At 49.6% G+C, this 15,168-nt stretch overlaps 1 protein-coding gene across 1 annotated transcript in view; it reads right to left on the bottom strand.

Annotated features, from left to right (window-relative positions):
* The window catches only part of Insr (insulin receptor), a gene marked incomplete at its 5' end in the record, with an annotated part of 144,446 nt that overhangs the window by 9,643 nt on the left and 119,635 nt on the right, over positions 1 to 15,168 (bottom strand). The window contains 6 exon segments of the mRNA XM_013509165.1: positions 915 to 1,074; positions 1,164 to 1,274; positions 2,409 to 2,653; positions 3,952 to 4,019; positions 5,464 to 5,566; positions 7,316 to 7,475. Coding sequence (XP_013364619.1) covers positions 915 to 1,074; positions 1,164 to 1,274; positions 2,409 to 2,653; positions 3,952 to 4,019; positions 5,464 to 5,566; positions 7,316 to 7,475 — 847 coding nt within the window.

Here is a 15,168-nt window from a genome sequence, read left to right as displayed (position 1 = left end):
TCACTTGGGACCATAAAGAGGACCACAGCTCTTCCTGATTCCCATCGTTAACATACGAGGTCATCTTTGGGGATCACAAATACGCTTCTGTCCCTGCCTGCCTCCCACTGGCTTTGCAGGATAAGAGCAGGATGACTTTCCACGACCGGCAAGACCCTTAGGAGTCCGGCTCCTGCCTCTCAGCCCAACTTCACATCTCAAGCTGCTCTGGTCCCCTCTACGTTCCTTCTACTCACACCCTATGACCATCCTCCCAGCCTCCCGGACTTTGCATCGGCCGTTACCGCGCCCCACTCCACAGGCTCTCAACATCCTGCCCGTCATGGCCCACACATTGCCTTCCTCCCAAGAGAGCACTTCCCTCTCTCTAACATGGAACTTCCCCATCTCATTTCTATAAATGCAAACTACTTCTGTCTCCATCGGAAGCAGTCCAGCCCAGTAGAACTTCTTGTGGCCTGGGTATCACCAGTATTTGCACTAACCAATATGGCGGCCAATATTCTCAGTACACTATGGAACACCTGAATTATGGCTAGTGCTGTGAAAAGTCACTGAAGGTTGACTTTCATTTCAATTCATTTAAATGTAAATGGCCACAACCAGTAGGACCATTCTGTGTCGGGCGGTGCAGATAATGACTGCATGCTTCATGAGGGCAGAAAATCATGGTGATTTATTCCTTTTGCATCTCTAGCGACGACTGCTGTGGCTGGCACCTACCAGGCACACGTATGTTTTATATAGATGTAAACAGGTGGGTGAGTTCATCAGTAAGTGCAGTTGACTTGCAGCTGGAAACTTGGGCCCCCCACCCCAAATCCTGCTGCTTGACATGATCAGAAGAGATTCTGCTACCAAACCTGGTCTAGGTCATGCATTTCGAAGTAGAAAGCAAGTTTCCCGAGACAAACCTCCAATTTTGACGGTAAAATCGTGGGCGACCATGCAATTTCGAGCTGCCAGATCCCGGTGTACAAACTTCTTGGCGTTCAGGTAGGCCATCCCGTCGGCAATTTCCGCCGCCATCTGAATCATCTCTTGCAGTGTAGGGGGAGGGCGGCCGGGGTTATTCTAAAGTCAAAACATGGGGTGGTGTTCAGCAACACCGGTACTCACAGTCGGGGAGCAGGTGCCTGGCTAGAGACCCAGAAGCAGCTCACCTCAGACTCTGGCCGAAGAGAACGGAGGTAGCTCTTCAAGTCTCCATTGGCCATCAGCTCCATCACCACCAGCGTCGGCTGGCCCTTGGACACCACGCCCAGGAGGCGGACCTGCAGAGCAAGCACAGGGTTCTTGGATGAGGGTCTGTGGGGTGATCTCAACTCAACGCAGTCTCTGTCTGGTGGCCAACGCACATACACGCACAGCCCAGGTCCTGGATGGAGCACAGTCAGCCCTAGACAGGGATGGGTGGGGAACAGACCCGTCACATACAGTAACAGTCCAAAAACTCTCAGCCCCCCGAGTTTTCCTGAGGTACGTTCCTACGTCCTTAGTGTCTCCTGCATTAACCATTTCCTCTGCCCAACTGTCTCTCCCATGACCACAGAGCTCAGGCCTTCACGTGCTTTAAGTCTCTGCTCAAATACGCCCCAACCATTCCCTCTTTTTACTGTTTATTTGTTTTTGTGAGACAGGGTATCCCTCTGTAGTCCAGTCAGCCTTGAACTCGTGATCCTTCTAGCTCGACTTCCTGAATGTTAAGATTACAGATGTGCACTGCCGCACCTGGATCTGTGTTTCTCCATAACATCTCCTAGCACTTAACGAGCACACTGGGTTTGGAATCTGTCTCCACCACCTGCTGAACTGGGAGCTTCGTGAGGATGCACCTCCTGTTGCATCACAAGAAAGGGGCGTAGTGCTCTCATACGTGTGCATGGTTAGAACGAAAGGACAGGGAGCCCAAAGGGAACCGAAGGGGCCGTGGTGGGATCAGAAAGGAATGGTGAGTATGTGTTTCCTTCCAGGAGGGGCAGGAATAAGGGCGGTAGGAAGGGTGGATCCCTGCGTAGTTAAGGGTTACAAAGGAACCAAGAAGTGGGAAGAGATGGAAGATTCCAGAAAGCAAAGGAGAATCCTGGAAAGCAATACAAAATTTTTGGAAAGTGATGGAAAGTTCTAGAAAGCCAGAAAGAGTCTAGAAACAAAGAGATGATTCGAGAAAGCCATAGAAAGTTCTGGAAAGTGATGAGGGAGTGGAGAGTTTGGGTCCACGTGAGGTGGGAGAGGGTGGGATGGAGAAGGGGGCACTGCTCCCCAAAATCTTTGGGATGGGAGGTTTGACCAGGGGAGGGTGGACAGGAGTTGGAACCCAGTGTCCTCGGTGGCTCCATGTGGTAGGAAGACGTCCAGTGAGGGAAGGTACCTGACAGGAAGCCTTTGCCCATCCCAGCCAGACTCACCACGTGATGACAGGTGAAGCCCTTCATGACCGAAGCCTCGTTGAGGAACTCGATCCTCTCTCGCAGACTGGCTGACTCGTTGACCGTCTTCACCGCCACGCGCGTCTCAGCCTCACCCTTGATGATGTCCTTGGCGTTCCCCTCGTACACCATGCCAAAGGAGCCCTGCCCCAGCTCTCGCAGGAGGGTGATCTTCTCTCGAGGCACCTCCCACTCGTCCGGCACATACACAGAACATGGAAATACTACTTCTCACTTATTTACACGGCATTCCTGACCCATCCCTGGGGGGCTCCCAGCCACCTCCCCCTCAGAGCCTCTGTCCGAGTTCCCCACAGTGTTCATGCGCTCGGTGATCCAGGACCTGCCCTGGACAGGAGGGATACAGCAGGGAACAGGGCACTGGAGAAGGTAGCAGGGGCTAGGAAAGGAGCCATCCCCAGTCCAAGATCCTGGGTCCTAGATCCCAGTCCAAGGTATGTGCCCATCCAGGCCCACATGGCACCCCTATCTGATTCCAGACTCCTGTTACTGAATGGCACCACTTCCCACGGTAACTATAAATGGCCAAGAGGATGGAGGATGGGTTGTAACCGGTTGGAAAACAAAATGGCCCCAGCACTTGGCAGTTCTTCCCAGGAAGGTGCAGATTCTATGTCCCCATCCCTTGGACCCGGACATGGCCTTGTGATACTTGATTTGGTTAATGGGAATCAACACACCCAACCCGAGCAGAGATGTGTGGTGTGCCTAGGTCCTGGAGCTTGCCCTCGCTTGCTTTGAGGAACCTCCAGAGCAACTGAATGACACCCAGGCTAGCCACACAGACGGAGTGAGGCTCTGTGACCCCCACCTGAGCCCAACGCCTGGGACCGCCCATCCTGCTGGCCCCTAGACATGTGAGTGAGGCCATCCTAGGGCAGCCTCCCACTGGCCAAGCACATCCATGCCTTGGAAGTCAAATTCTGCTTAGCTGCAGGAAGCACTTTAAAAACTTGTCATACAATAGATGCCTTTGCCTCTTCAGAATCAGCTGTGCCTTCTCTACACAGGACATTCGCTGCCCTTTGGTACAGTCACGGACAACAGGGTGTCACTCCTACACACTAGCCATCAGTACCCGTACCACATGAGCCTGAGCCACCCTTGTCCACCTGCCACCAACCACGAATGTCGCACCCGGCTCAGCCAGCTGCCACCTGCGCCTTCCTCCCCTTAGTCTCCCATCTCGGCTTCCAACTCCCACCTCCCAATGTGGACGGGAAGTCTGGACCCGGCTTTCTGATCCTGACCCCGCCCCTTTCTCCAGTTCTACTCTCCCAAGGCTGCGGCACAAGGGTCCCGGGAATTCTGCCCTAGGAAACCCAGACCAGCTGTGTCAGCCCCTGCAGACAGAAGCCGGACAGCGGGACTCTGCCAGTTCATCCTACGGGGTTCCTGCAGCAGTGGGAGGCGGGCAAATGACAAGGAGGCTTTTCTCACCCGCGCTGGGGCGTCCACCACCCCTCAGCATTCACTCAATGATGGCAAGGGATGTACTCACCGTCACTGGCACTGAGGTACTCGGGGTTTGAAGATGCATACAGCGGCCCCATCGGCCCATCTGGTTGTCTGGAGGAGAAAGGACAGGGACAGCTTGAGATTGTCATGGTACTCTGTAAACCTTAGCATTGGCCACCGTGTGAATCGGGAATGGAGAATTTATTCTGTGGTCAGTCCAGGCTGAGAATCCAAGGCAAAGAGCAAGCCTTCCATGTAATAATCCTACAGATGCCCATCGGCACGGGAATGCCCGCCCCTCCCCGCCTGGCTCTAACTGGAATGTATGCTTGTCTTTGTGACACCCCATTGCTCCACACTCGGTACCATTCCAGGGCCAGCTCTTCCCAGCTGGTGAGGAACAACTGTTAAATGTGTAGGAAATCTGCAAGCTGGCTGTTAAATACAACCATCATTAAAAAGGAAATTACCCATCCCAGAGGGAGGCTGAGGCAGGAGGGTAATAAGTTTAAATCCTGCCTGGGCAACTCAGCAAGGTCCTGTTTCCAAAGAAATGAAAAGGTCTGGGAGAGTAGTTCGATGGAAGAGAAGTCCTGGGCTCCATCCCCAGTACCACCACTAAAAAAAACTAAATATATATATATATATATTTAGAGAGAGAGAGAGAACTCAAACTATACTAAGAGCACAGGTAATAACAATAATTAAATAAATTAAACTGTGAGAATTCAGCTCATCACTCTCTAATTATCATATGACATTCAACTCTGACCAACGCTTTTGAAGTCACCAACATCATCTCCATATTCAAATAACTGTCCCCATGTGATGGAAACAGACAATCCTCCTTTAACAACCTACCTGGTTAATGACTCTTCAGACGGACAGAGGCGCGCTGTTCAGACTTACAACCATCTTTTTTTTGTGCACTTCTGTACATCTTTTTTTTTTTTCTTTGTCTTTTTGAGACAGGGTCTCGCTATGCAGTTCAGGCTGGCCTTGAGCTCACTTTGTAGCCCAGGCTGGTCTCGAACTCGAAAGGATCCTCCTGCCTCAGCCTCCCGAGCGCTGGGATTACAGGCGTGCACCACCACACCCGGCTGTACATCTTGTTATAGTCTCCTGACTTTTTTTGTACAGTACACCTTGTTTATATAGCACTGTAACTTTTGCTGATTGTACCACACAGTCCTGTAGTTTTATATTTTGTTATCCATAACAGTACTGCAGGTTAGAGTCATCCAAATAAAAACGAAGTCACCAAGTTGAAGTTTCCTTTGTACGTTTCTTTGTTCTGAATCTTGTAGACACTCAACACGATTCCTCACTGAGCAGCCAACTCACTTAACGACCCAGTCGCAGGTTCATAACTCCGTCATTCAATGAGGAGTGTCTAGACTATACGGCTGCTTCTCGATTTATAATGGTCAGAATTCTTGCATGTTACAGATCTGGTAAAATGTATAATGAACTCAGCTCTGCTGTACCAGTATCTAGGCGTATATTTCTGCAGAGAGCCCCCTGCTAACCATACGCCAGCCCACCACACACTCACCTCTTCCTCAGGAATAGATAAATGCTCCCGATCACAATACTGAAGAGGAAGACGAAAATGAGGGGCCCAATGATCATCTTTGCAATATTTGATGAGACATCTGCTGAAATAGAACAAGAACGTACATGTTTCCCACCCCAATTGTCCACATCCAATTTCACGTTCATTTCTTCATTTGTTTTCAGCACGGGGGATGGAACCCTGGGCCTTCACACTGAGCTATACCCCCAGGCCCTTTTATTTTTCACTTTGGGACAGGGTCTCGCTAAGTCACTAAGTTGCCCCGTCTGGGCTCCTTACCCGTGACCCTCCTGCCTCAGCCTCCCAGAGTGCTGGGATTCCAGGCATCCACCACCATGCCCAGCTGGTGGGTCCTACCTAGTGGCTTTTATAAAACTGTCCTCATAATCATAGCACGTTCTTGAGTCTAGGAGTCATTCTAGCCAACTATCAACCCCCAGGGGTCCCAAATTAGTAAGCAGTTGATCAGAAGAGCAGGTGAGCTGGAGAACCCCAAATCTGATGGCTGCTGTCTGAAGCGAGGGCAGGACTGTTGGTGATCGCTGTGCCCTTAAGCTGGTGGGCTCTGTGGTGAGCCCGGATGGACAGCACTTGGTTTGTGCAGTGCACTCGGCAGTATCAGGACCTTCTTTCCTCTGAGCGCTGGCCCCAACCAGAACTGGGCCAGCAGGAATCTCTCCCCACTTCTGCCCGCCCCTCATCCCAGGACTGGAAAACGCAGCCAGGAAGCAGAAGTGCCCCTTCGCCCCTGCTCAGAGCCCTTCCTCCCCCAGCCTACCATCTTTCCTCCAAGTCACCGCTCACTGGGGGTCACGGTTCCTATCACGTGAACAGCTGAACACGTGTCCCTCTTTCGCCTCAGTGGGGTCATTCTTCAAGGTCTCGGCAGGACACCACCCCCTCAGGAAGCTTTCCCTCACCCGTTCTTCCCACAGGGTCCCGTCATACCCCAGATGCTTGCAGAACCCAAGAGAGAGTAGATGTTCTCTGCCCCCTTCTCTAGAGGATGTGGCCCATCTGTTAACAAAGGTGGACCCAGGGGTGGTGGTACACTCTTATAATCCCAGCACTCTGGGAGGCCGAGGCAGGAAGATTATAAATTTGAGCCCAGCCCAGGCAACTTAGTGACTTAATGACACCTTATCTCAAAATTAAAGGACTGGGGAGGCAGCTCAGTGCAAAGGTCCTCTGAATGAATGAATGAACGAGAAAGAGAGAAAGACACCAGTAACAGGAGCTAACAGATCGATCAGAGGTGCCCAGGGGTGACAGCCCCTTGACGTCATGTCATTGAAACCTCTCAACAACCTCAAATGTGTCCTGTCGTCTCCGTCGAGTAGAGCTATGCCCTGGTGTCTCTGGGACCCCTTGGATACCCAAATCCAAAGATGTCCAAGTCCCCCATATACAAAGGTCCAGTATTTACACAGAACCGACCTGCAATTTAAATCATCCCCAGGTAACTTAGGATGCCGGATGCAATGGAAATGCTACAGAAAGAGTTCCACACTGGATTATCTACGGAACACTGACAGGCAGTCCGGACCCCACAGCACAGATGTGAGGTCTTTTTCTACTAAACATGATCCATCGTTTGTTCAATCTGAGAACATGCAGGCCGAGACCATAGTGAGCCAGGTGTACAGACGAGAAAGTACAGTGTCTCTGAGAGGCCAAACATCTCGTCCTGTGCACACAGAGACACACCGGGACCCAAGAGGCAAGGCCAGGGCCAGCACCCGGAGCTTCCCCGGAGTCGTATCTCAAATGTTCTACAGGCCCACAGCACCGAGCAGAGACACGACCCCTTGAGGCCGCCAGGGAGACTTACAATAATTTGTCACGTAGAAATAGGTGGCTTCTGTCCAGGAGCCATTTCCCGCCAGGGAGGTGGCCCGGATCCGCACGCTGTAGTTGCCCGGCTGCAGCCCGCGCAGCCTGCAGCCCCTCTCCAGGGCGTAGTGCTTCCGGGAGACACACAGGTGCAGCTCCTGGGAGGAAGGGGAAAGAGGAGCTGAGTTCTGCACATCGGGAGACACCGGTGCCAGGTGATGGGACGAGGCCCAGACCCTGTGCAGAGATGTCGCAGAGGGAGTCAGACCCAGTCAAACTCTGACACCCAGTCGGCTTTGAGACTCCAGCGACTTTAAAACCACAGCGCTACAGACAAGAAAACAGAGGCACACGGATAGCAACAAACTCTTAAGCCAGAGGCCAGGCCTCTGGCCTCGATCACCCATCCCATCTGTTACGGTGTGTGTCTGGATGTCCCCCGAAGCCTCATGCGGTCATGGGTGGGAGGAAGGGCTTTTCGGAAGTGGCTGCATCTAGAGTTTGTGATTGGTTCATTGTCTAGTGCTGGGATTGGCTGTGTGAGTGCTACACCGGCCCTAGGGCAGGGAGCCTTTGTACAATAAAGAGGAGGGAATACGGTTTGCTCCTCCTTTTTGCCTCTTTTGCTCTTGTTGCTTTGCTGTCTTCTGCTGCCATGAACTGCTGCCCTCTGCCATGAGCCACCCTGCCTTGGAACCAGCTGATTATGGACTGAAACTTCCACAGACTATAAGCTACATCAACCTTTTCCTCTTTGATTTTGGGAGTCAGGTATTTTGTCTCAGCAACAAGAGAAAGGTAACCAAGGCACCTTCTTACCTCAACCCTGTGCCTCAGGTTCCACGGCCTTCATCTTGTAGGCGAGGAAACCAGGGCTGAGGATGGGATTTGGCGGACGTAGGCTGCCAAGGGCCCAACGCTAAGTATCTGACCTCACGCGTCACACACAACCTTGCCAGTGTGGAATGAAAACAGCCAGATCAGTATGGAGATACCTCAGAGGACTGAAAACAGAAATTCCCTTTGATCCAGCCTTCCCCTGCCTGGATATCTTCCAGAAAAAAAGTGAAAGACATCCTGTTGCAGGGGCCCATGCACACCCATGTTAGTAACAGCACAATAGCTAAAGTTTGAGAGTGGCCTGTGAGCTCATCCATGAATAGATAAAGGAAATGTGGTATATATACACAATGGAGCACTACCCAGCCATGAAGAAGGACTAACTGGAGCCATTTGTAGGAAAGTGGATGCACCTTGAGCTCATAGTGTCGAGTGAAATAAATCAGACACGCAAGCTTAAATATTGCAAGGTTTCTCTTATGTGAAAAACCAAAAGCATAAACAATTGAAAGAGAAAGATAAAAGAGAGACGCTAGGAAACAGGGAGGGAGACTTTGTAGACATGGGAGGAAGACCAGGGATGGGGGAAGAGAGAAGGGAGGGAAAGGAAAACGGATGCAATATGTACGTGTGCCGACTCCCCAGGGGGACTGTGGTTGTCATGTATTACAAACACACACCAATAAAAACCTATTCAAAAAGAAAATACCAGAGTCAAATCTGTAACCTCCATAAACCAACAGGCATGATCGGGTGCCAGTGAAAGTCTGAGGACACTGAAAGTCTAAACTTTGTGTGATGTCATGAAATATTCTTTTTAAATGTTTACATTTTATTTTTAACTGATGAAAAACAATAGCAGGGTGTGTGGGCGGCACGGGGTATTGTGACACATGCACGTGCCGCGGGACAGTGGAAGCAGGGAAGGACACAGGCGTCCCCTCCCGGGCTTGTCATTCTTTGCGGTGAGAACATTTAGAATATATTCTTTCCTAGCTTAACTTTCAAACGTTTTTGTCTGACATGTAACAACCGTGAATATTTATGAGGCCCGAGGTGATAACCCCAGTATGTGAATACGATGTGTAATAATCAAGTGGAGGCAGTCAGCGTTGCATCTCCTTCAACATTTATCATTTCCTTGTGGTAAGAACCTGCTGGTCCCTCTTTTCTAGTTTCTCCATTAAAACATAAATTATTATAAACTGTAGTGTAAAACACTAGAACTTATTCCTTCTATTTATTTAATTTTTTTTTTGTCTTTTTGAGACAGGGTTTCGCGGTGCAGTTCAGGCTGGCCTTGAGCTCACTTTGTAGCCCAGGCTGGTCTCGAACTCGCAACCATCCTCCTGCCTCAGCCTCCCAAGTGCTGGGATTACAGGCATGTGCCACCGCGCCTGGCCCTTCTAAAAAATTATAATTTGGTGCTTAATAGCAAATTTCCTTCTCTCTCCCCTATTCCCTACCTAAAAGCTATTCTTATCAGGGGAGGATATTGGTTTGGTTTTTTGAAACAGGGTCTCCCCATACACCTTTTTTTTGGTACCAGGAATCGAACTGAGGACTTTGTGTTTACCAGGCAGGTGCTGGCCTCAAGCTCATGTAGATTCTTCTGCCTCCCCCTCCCAAGACCTGGTATTCCAAGTATGTATCGCCATGCTCAGCTCCTAAAAACTCTTCTTTTAGCAATTTTCAAATATGTATTATTAACTATAGTCACCATTCAGTGCAACAGACACCTGGAACTTTTTCTTCCTGTCTAACTATAACTTGGTGTGCTTTGATTAGCAGTTCTTCTTATTTTTCTTTTTAAATGTAAAAGTGATCGGCATCTTACCGGCTGTGAGAAAACAGGCAGTCCAGTGCGGTGTGGTGGTGCACGCCTACGATCTCACCACTCTGGGACACTGAGGAAGGAGGATCTCACACGTGAGCCCACACTTGAGCCTTGGTAACTTAGTGAGATCCTTCTCAAAGAATAAAATAAGAAGGATCTGAGGATAGAGCTCAGGTCAATCCTCAGCAGTCTGAACGAATGTGAAACAGAGAGAGAGAGAGACAGAGACAGAGAAAGGAATAATGAAGGAAGGAAGGGAGGGAAGAGAGAGAAAGAGGAAAGAAAGAAAGAAAGAAAGAAAGAAAGAAAGAAAGAAAGAAAGAAAGAAAGAAAGAAAGAAAGACAAGAAAGACAGACAGACAAAGAGGGAAGGAAAGAAGGAGAAGGGAAGGGAAAGGGGGGAAGGGGAGGAAAGGAAACAGGACATGACCCACAGGATGGTGGCACCCACCAGGTGACCCTTGGCTCCGACAATTAAATGATTTGTCTAAGATCCCACAGCTGGGCAGTGGGAGGGCCAGGACTTGAACTCAGAACTGCCTGGCTTCAAAACCTCTCCTCGAGACCAGCCCATCGAGGATATTTGGCCAGGCCTCCTGCAAAGCCACACAGCGGTAGGAATAAATGAACCCTCCTGGTCTAAGTCACCCCCATCTTTTCCCACACCTCCCAGTCTCTCTGCCTCATCAAAACCTTAGAGATCCACGGCTTAATGTCAAAGGACAAAGCACAACATCTTTCCTCCCTGCGGTGTCGCCTTTTGATTTTTTCATCATCATAAAAACACCTGAACTACGCCTAGATGCCCGTCAGAATGGGGGATCAATAGAGTGGGGTGTGCACCGCATGAGCAGCACGTCACCAAGGTCACCTCGGAGCTTGCTAGGAGAGGCAGGACGCTTGCTGGGCGATAGGTCAGGCAGACCCGAAAGCGTTAGACCAAAACTTAGAAAACTTTCCCAAACAGCTCCAAAGCTAACAGCGCATGCAGAGAACTGGGCTGGAAAAGTCTGGGAGGAGAGGAGGGTAGGGAAGAAAGAGATATGTAAAAACTCCCGTGCCTATCATGTGACCATAACCACAAGAAAACAAGGCAGCCTGGCGCTGGCGGGTGTGGGGGCGGGGAGCTGGGGGTCCAAAGTCCCTCCCAAGTCCAGTGAGTCACCAAGTGGGAAGGAACAGAAAAGCAAACACAGACATCAAAGAGAGCTGCTATCTGACCGAGGCCTGCACCCGGGACACTCGAGGGTGGAGAGCAACAGAACACGATGGAAAGCTCCAGAAACTGACCAAGCGCTCTCTCTAGACACCAAAAAAGCAAAAGCAAGAAGCAAAACAGGAACCGAAACCTGATCAAAGGGGAAGAAGTCGATTGCATAAAAAAGCTCATGCAAGCGAGGGAAGGAGACTCAAACCTCCGAAGGGCACCGAGGCAAGGATAGGAGCGCACCACACGCACAGAACTGATGCTCTGTCCCAGAAGAAGCTGGGCCCTCGGCACAGGGCACCCAGCCGAGAGGCGGGGAAAGCACACAGGGACAGACTGTTGCAGAGCGACAGTTCAGGAGACAGGGGCTCGAAAGAACACAGCCTGACAGCTGCTGGCAAGTGTGTCTGTTCAGCCGGCAGAAAAGAAAAGAAAAAAAATACCTACTCTCGAGCAGGACAGTGAATTCTCTAACATGTGGTAAAATACACAGTAGCCTCCAAAAATATGAAATGGAAGATTTCAGAACTATACAGTGCATCGGCTCTACATAACTCGTACTATGCTATATTGCTATGATCGTTGTTTTATTATTAATCATAGCTTTTAACCTCTTACTGTGCTTAATGCATACACTGAACTTCATCACAGGTGTGTACGCAGAGAAGAAAACACACAGAGGCCTTTCTAGTGGCCACTACTCCGGGCACCACTCGGGGTCTTGGCCTACGTCCCCCACGGAGAAAGGGTCGTTGCCGTCCACCAACCATATACATTACACAGAACAACATAAAGCTTTATGTTACTTTTTTCCTCATCAAAGCAATGCTGGGCCATGAAGGACAACGTGGGTAAAAAAAAAATAGATGCCTCTGAAAAGGTTCTTAAGAAAGCAGCTGCAACTCTTCCTCGCCTTAACTTCCCCCACCTCTCCGCTCCCCTCCAGGGCAGACAGAGCTTGAGTGTCCGGGACTGGAGATGGGCTTGGGGCTGAGGCTGGCGTGGATTCAGGGCGAGGACTCCCACCAGTGACCTTCCGGTCCCAGGAACAGTGACAGGAGCGCAGGGAAGGCAGCCCAGAGAAGCTGGGAGAAGCCAGAGGCAGGGAAAAGGCCACTGTGAACAGGGTGACCAGCTATCCCGTTCTCCCCAGCACCGGGCAGTCCCCAGGACGCCATACTTCAGCGTGCAAACCCAGAAAGCTCCAGGCCAAGGGGAGCAGGTCGGTCAGAGCAGCAGGAGAGACGTGGAGATCCACACTGAAAGCACCGACTGCTGCCTGCACAGACCTGTATTCTCCTCGCACTCAAGTGACTGCAACGCACACGGGCAGCTACGCCTCCTGAGAGAGTGGCTCTGCCTCTCATGGTCAGCTCCACTCTAGCTCCAGGGCTGACCACGGCTGCCCAAAGCCAGAAGACCAGCTGCTTCGAGAACTGCACAAAACGCAGCTCCAAGTTAGCCAGCCACACACACAAGTCAAGGCCACAGGGAGATACCCCTCTCCCCCATGAAGAGGGCCAGAACCCAAAAGGTGAACAACAGCAAGGGTTGGTGAGGATATGGGCAAAGCGGAACACCACACGCCACAGGTAGGAAAGTAAAATCATGCAGCTGCTTTAGAAAAAAGTTCGGCATTTCTTGAAAAGTTAAATGTAGAGGTACCATATGCCCCAGCAACTGCACTCCTCTGCATGTTCCCAAGGGAACGGAAAACACACCTCCACACCAAACACACATGAACACGCCTAGCCCATCGGTGGAAAGAACCCAAATTCCCTTCAGCAGAGGGGATAACAAACAAACCGTGGTCTGTGAAGACAGTGGAATATTATTCAGACATGAAAAAGGAATGAAGCACTAACACATGCTACAACACAGATGAACTTTAAGGATACCATACACTGTAAAAGAAGCCACACACAAAAGATAGCATATTGTATGATTCATTTATAGGAGATGTCCAGAGCAGGCAACTGCCCAATGACAGAGACCAGATTACTGGGTTGGAGGGGAGACCAGAGAGACTGGAAGAGGGGCAATGGGCAAAGAAGGGCGGTTTTCTTTTGGGGGTGACGCAGTATTCTGAATGGACTGTGGCGATGGTTATACAACTAAACAGTATGAATGTATTAAATATGAACATTTTAAATGGGTAAATTTTATAGCATGAAAATTACATCTCAATGATACTTTTTAAAATTCCTGGGCCCAACCCAATCAGCACACAGTGCTCCTCTGCTACATGATTGGTCAATGAGTGTCACATGACCTCAGCCTGTCTGAGAATGCTGGGATAGATTCTCTCTACATCTTGGCTTGGCCTTGAGTGAGAAGAATTTTGGCTCTGTGCAAACACAGGACAGCCTGGTGCTGCTGGGCTCAGAGCAAAGAGCAAGAAGGGGCAACTGGCATGAAGTGATCCTGAGTCTGGGTGGTAAATGCAGCGGTACCTTGGTTCCTGAATTTAATTCTTTGCACAACTCTGCTCACAAATTGAACTGGGTAAGACCGGAATCAGATTTCCCCATAAGGTCAACTATGAACCTAACCGTGGAATCTGTCATGGTAAATAATGATGACGCAGGCTGTAATCCCAGGACTCTGGAGGCTGAGGCAACAGGATCACAAGATCGAGGCCAGCCTGGGTTACTCCGTGAGTTCAAGGCCAGCCTGAACTACTTAAGGACACCCTGTCTCAAAACAACAACAACAGAAAGATGTTTAAAAAGGGCAAATCAGGCTGTTCATTTAGCAAGTAGGACTCCCTAAGTCTGCAGGAAATGACTGTTTTTTAGTTAGGACATTTACATTTTCTGAAATCTAGTTTTTCAGTGAAGGACTGCACACAGTCTACGCTGCATACTCCTCCTGACTCCTTTGGACAGCACTCTGCACCCCACGTACAAACGGGCTGTAGGTGTGGCCTACAGATCCTGCTGTCCCAGTTCTCAGTCGCTCTTACAGTGGAAGATGTGGCTACCAAGGAGACATGCTCCCAGGAGGGGTCTGCAAAGGAAGGCCCACCTGATTGCCGGAAGATTCTGTCTCAAAGTCCCAGAAAGCTCTGCTACAACCTACTGTGAGGTATGGGAAAACTGGCTCCCAGGCTAGACCTGGTCCACCACTTGTTTTTGTAAATAAAGTTTTATTGGCACGCAACCACACCCATTCACACTGCTTTTGAGTCCCACTGGCAGAGTTGAAAGGTCAGAAAATAAATACTAGTTCACCTGTGAAATTAAGTCCTACGTAGCGATCACAAAATGGAATTCCAAAGGCTATGTGGACAGAGACACCATTAGGCAGAAGAAAAAAAAAACCTCATGAATATGGATTAAATGCCCAAGCAGGTTTATGCAAAAATAAAGCTTTCTGAGGTCTATCTGACTACAAAGCCAAACATGTTTACTATCTGACTCTTTACAGAAAAATTGAACTGCTGGCCCTTGGATCAGAATATCGTCGCTGAATTTGTACGTGGACTGTTCTTACAGACCATAGGCAGTGACTTAAACTCTGGAAACCTTAATACCTAGCTCACTGGGAGACTCTGAGGATTTATGGTACTTTGCTAATTTCAAGAGGCATATTATGTCCATTTGTACATTTTAGAAAAAATTGGAATCACTCTTACACTCAGCATTAGCTGCATCATTTTCTTCCTTAATGGTCCGTAAAAATAATACAGACCCTTATAACATCTTAGATATAAAGAAGTATGACAAATGAGATTCAGAGTCTAAAGCGCTCAGTGTGCATGGAGCAGGCAGGGAGCCCTCAGATAGCTTAGATATGGTTTCGGTTTTCCACACTGGATTCTGCCTCTTACGTATTCTGCGTTCATCCATCAACTCATACAATGTCTGATACCGGAGGGACGTACCCAGCAAAAAGTCACACTGAAGGTTTGAAGTGATCCATTTCCAGATTCAGTTAAGTCTCTGAAACCAACTGAGTCTCTTGT

This window comes from Chinchilla lanigera, unplaced genomic scaffold (genome assembly GCF_000276665.1).
Source record: "Chinchilla lanigera isolate Chin_1 unplaced genomic scaffold, ChiLan1.0 scaffold00162, whole genome shotgun sequence".
Lineage (NCBI taxonomy): Eukaryota > Metazoa > Chordata > Mammalia > Rodentia > Chinchillidae > Chinchilla > Chinchilla lanigera.
The sequence above is the reverse complement of the archived record's forward strand: the minus strand, read 5'-3'. Positions and strand labels throughout refer to the sequence as shown.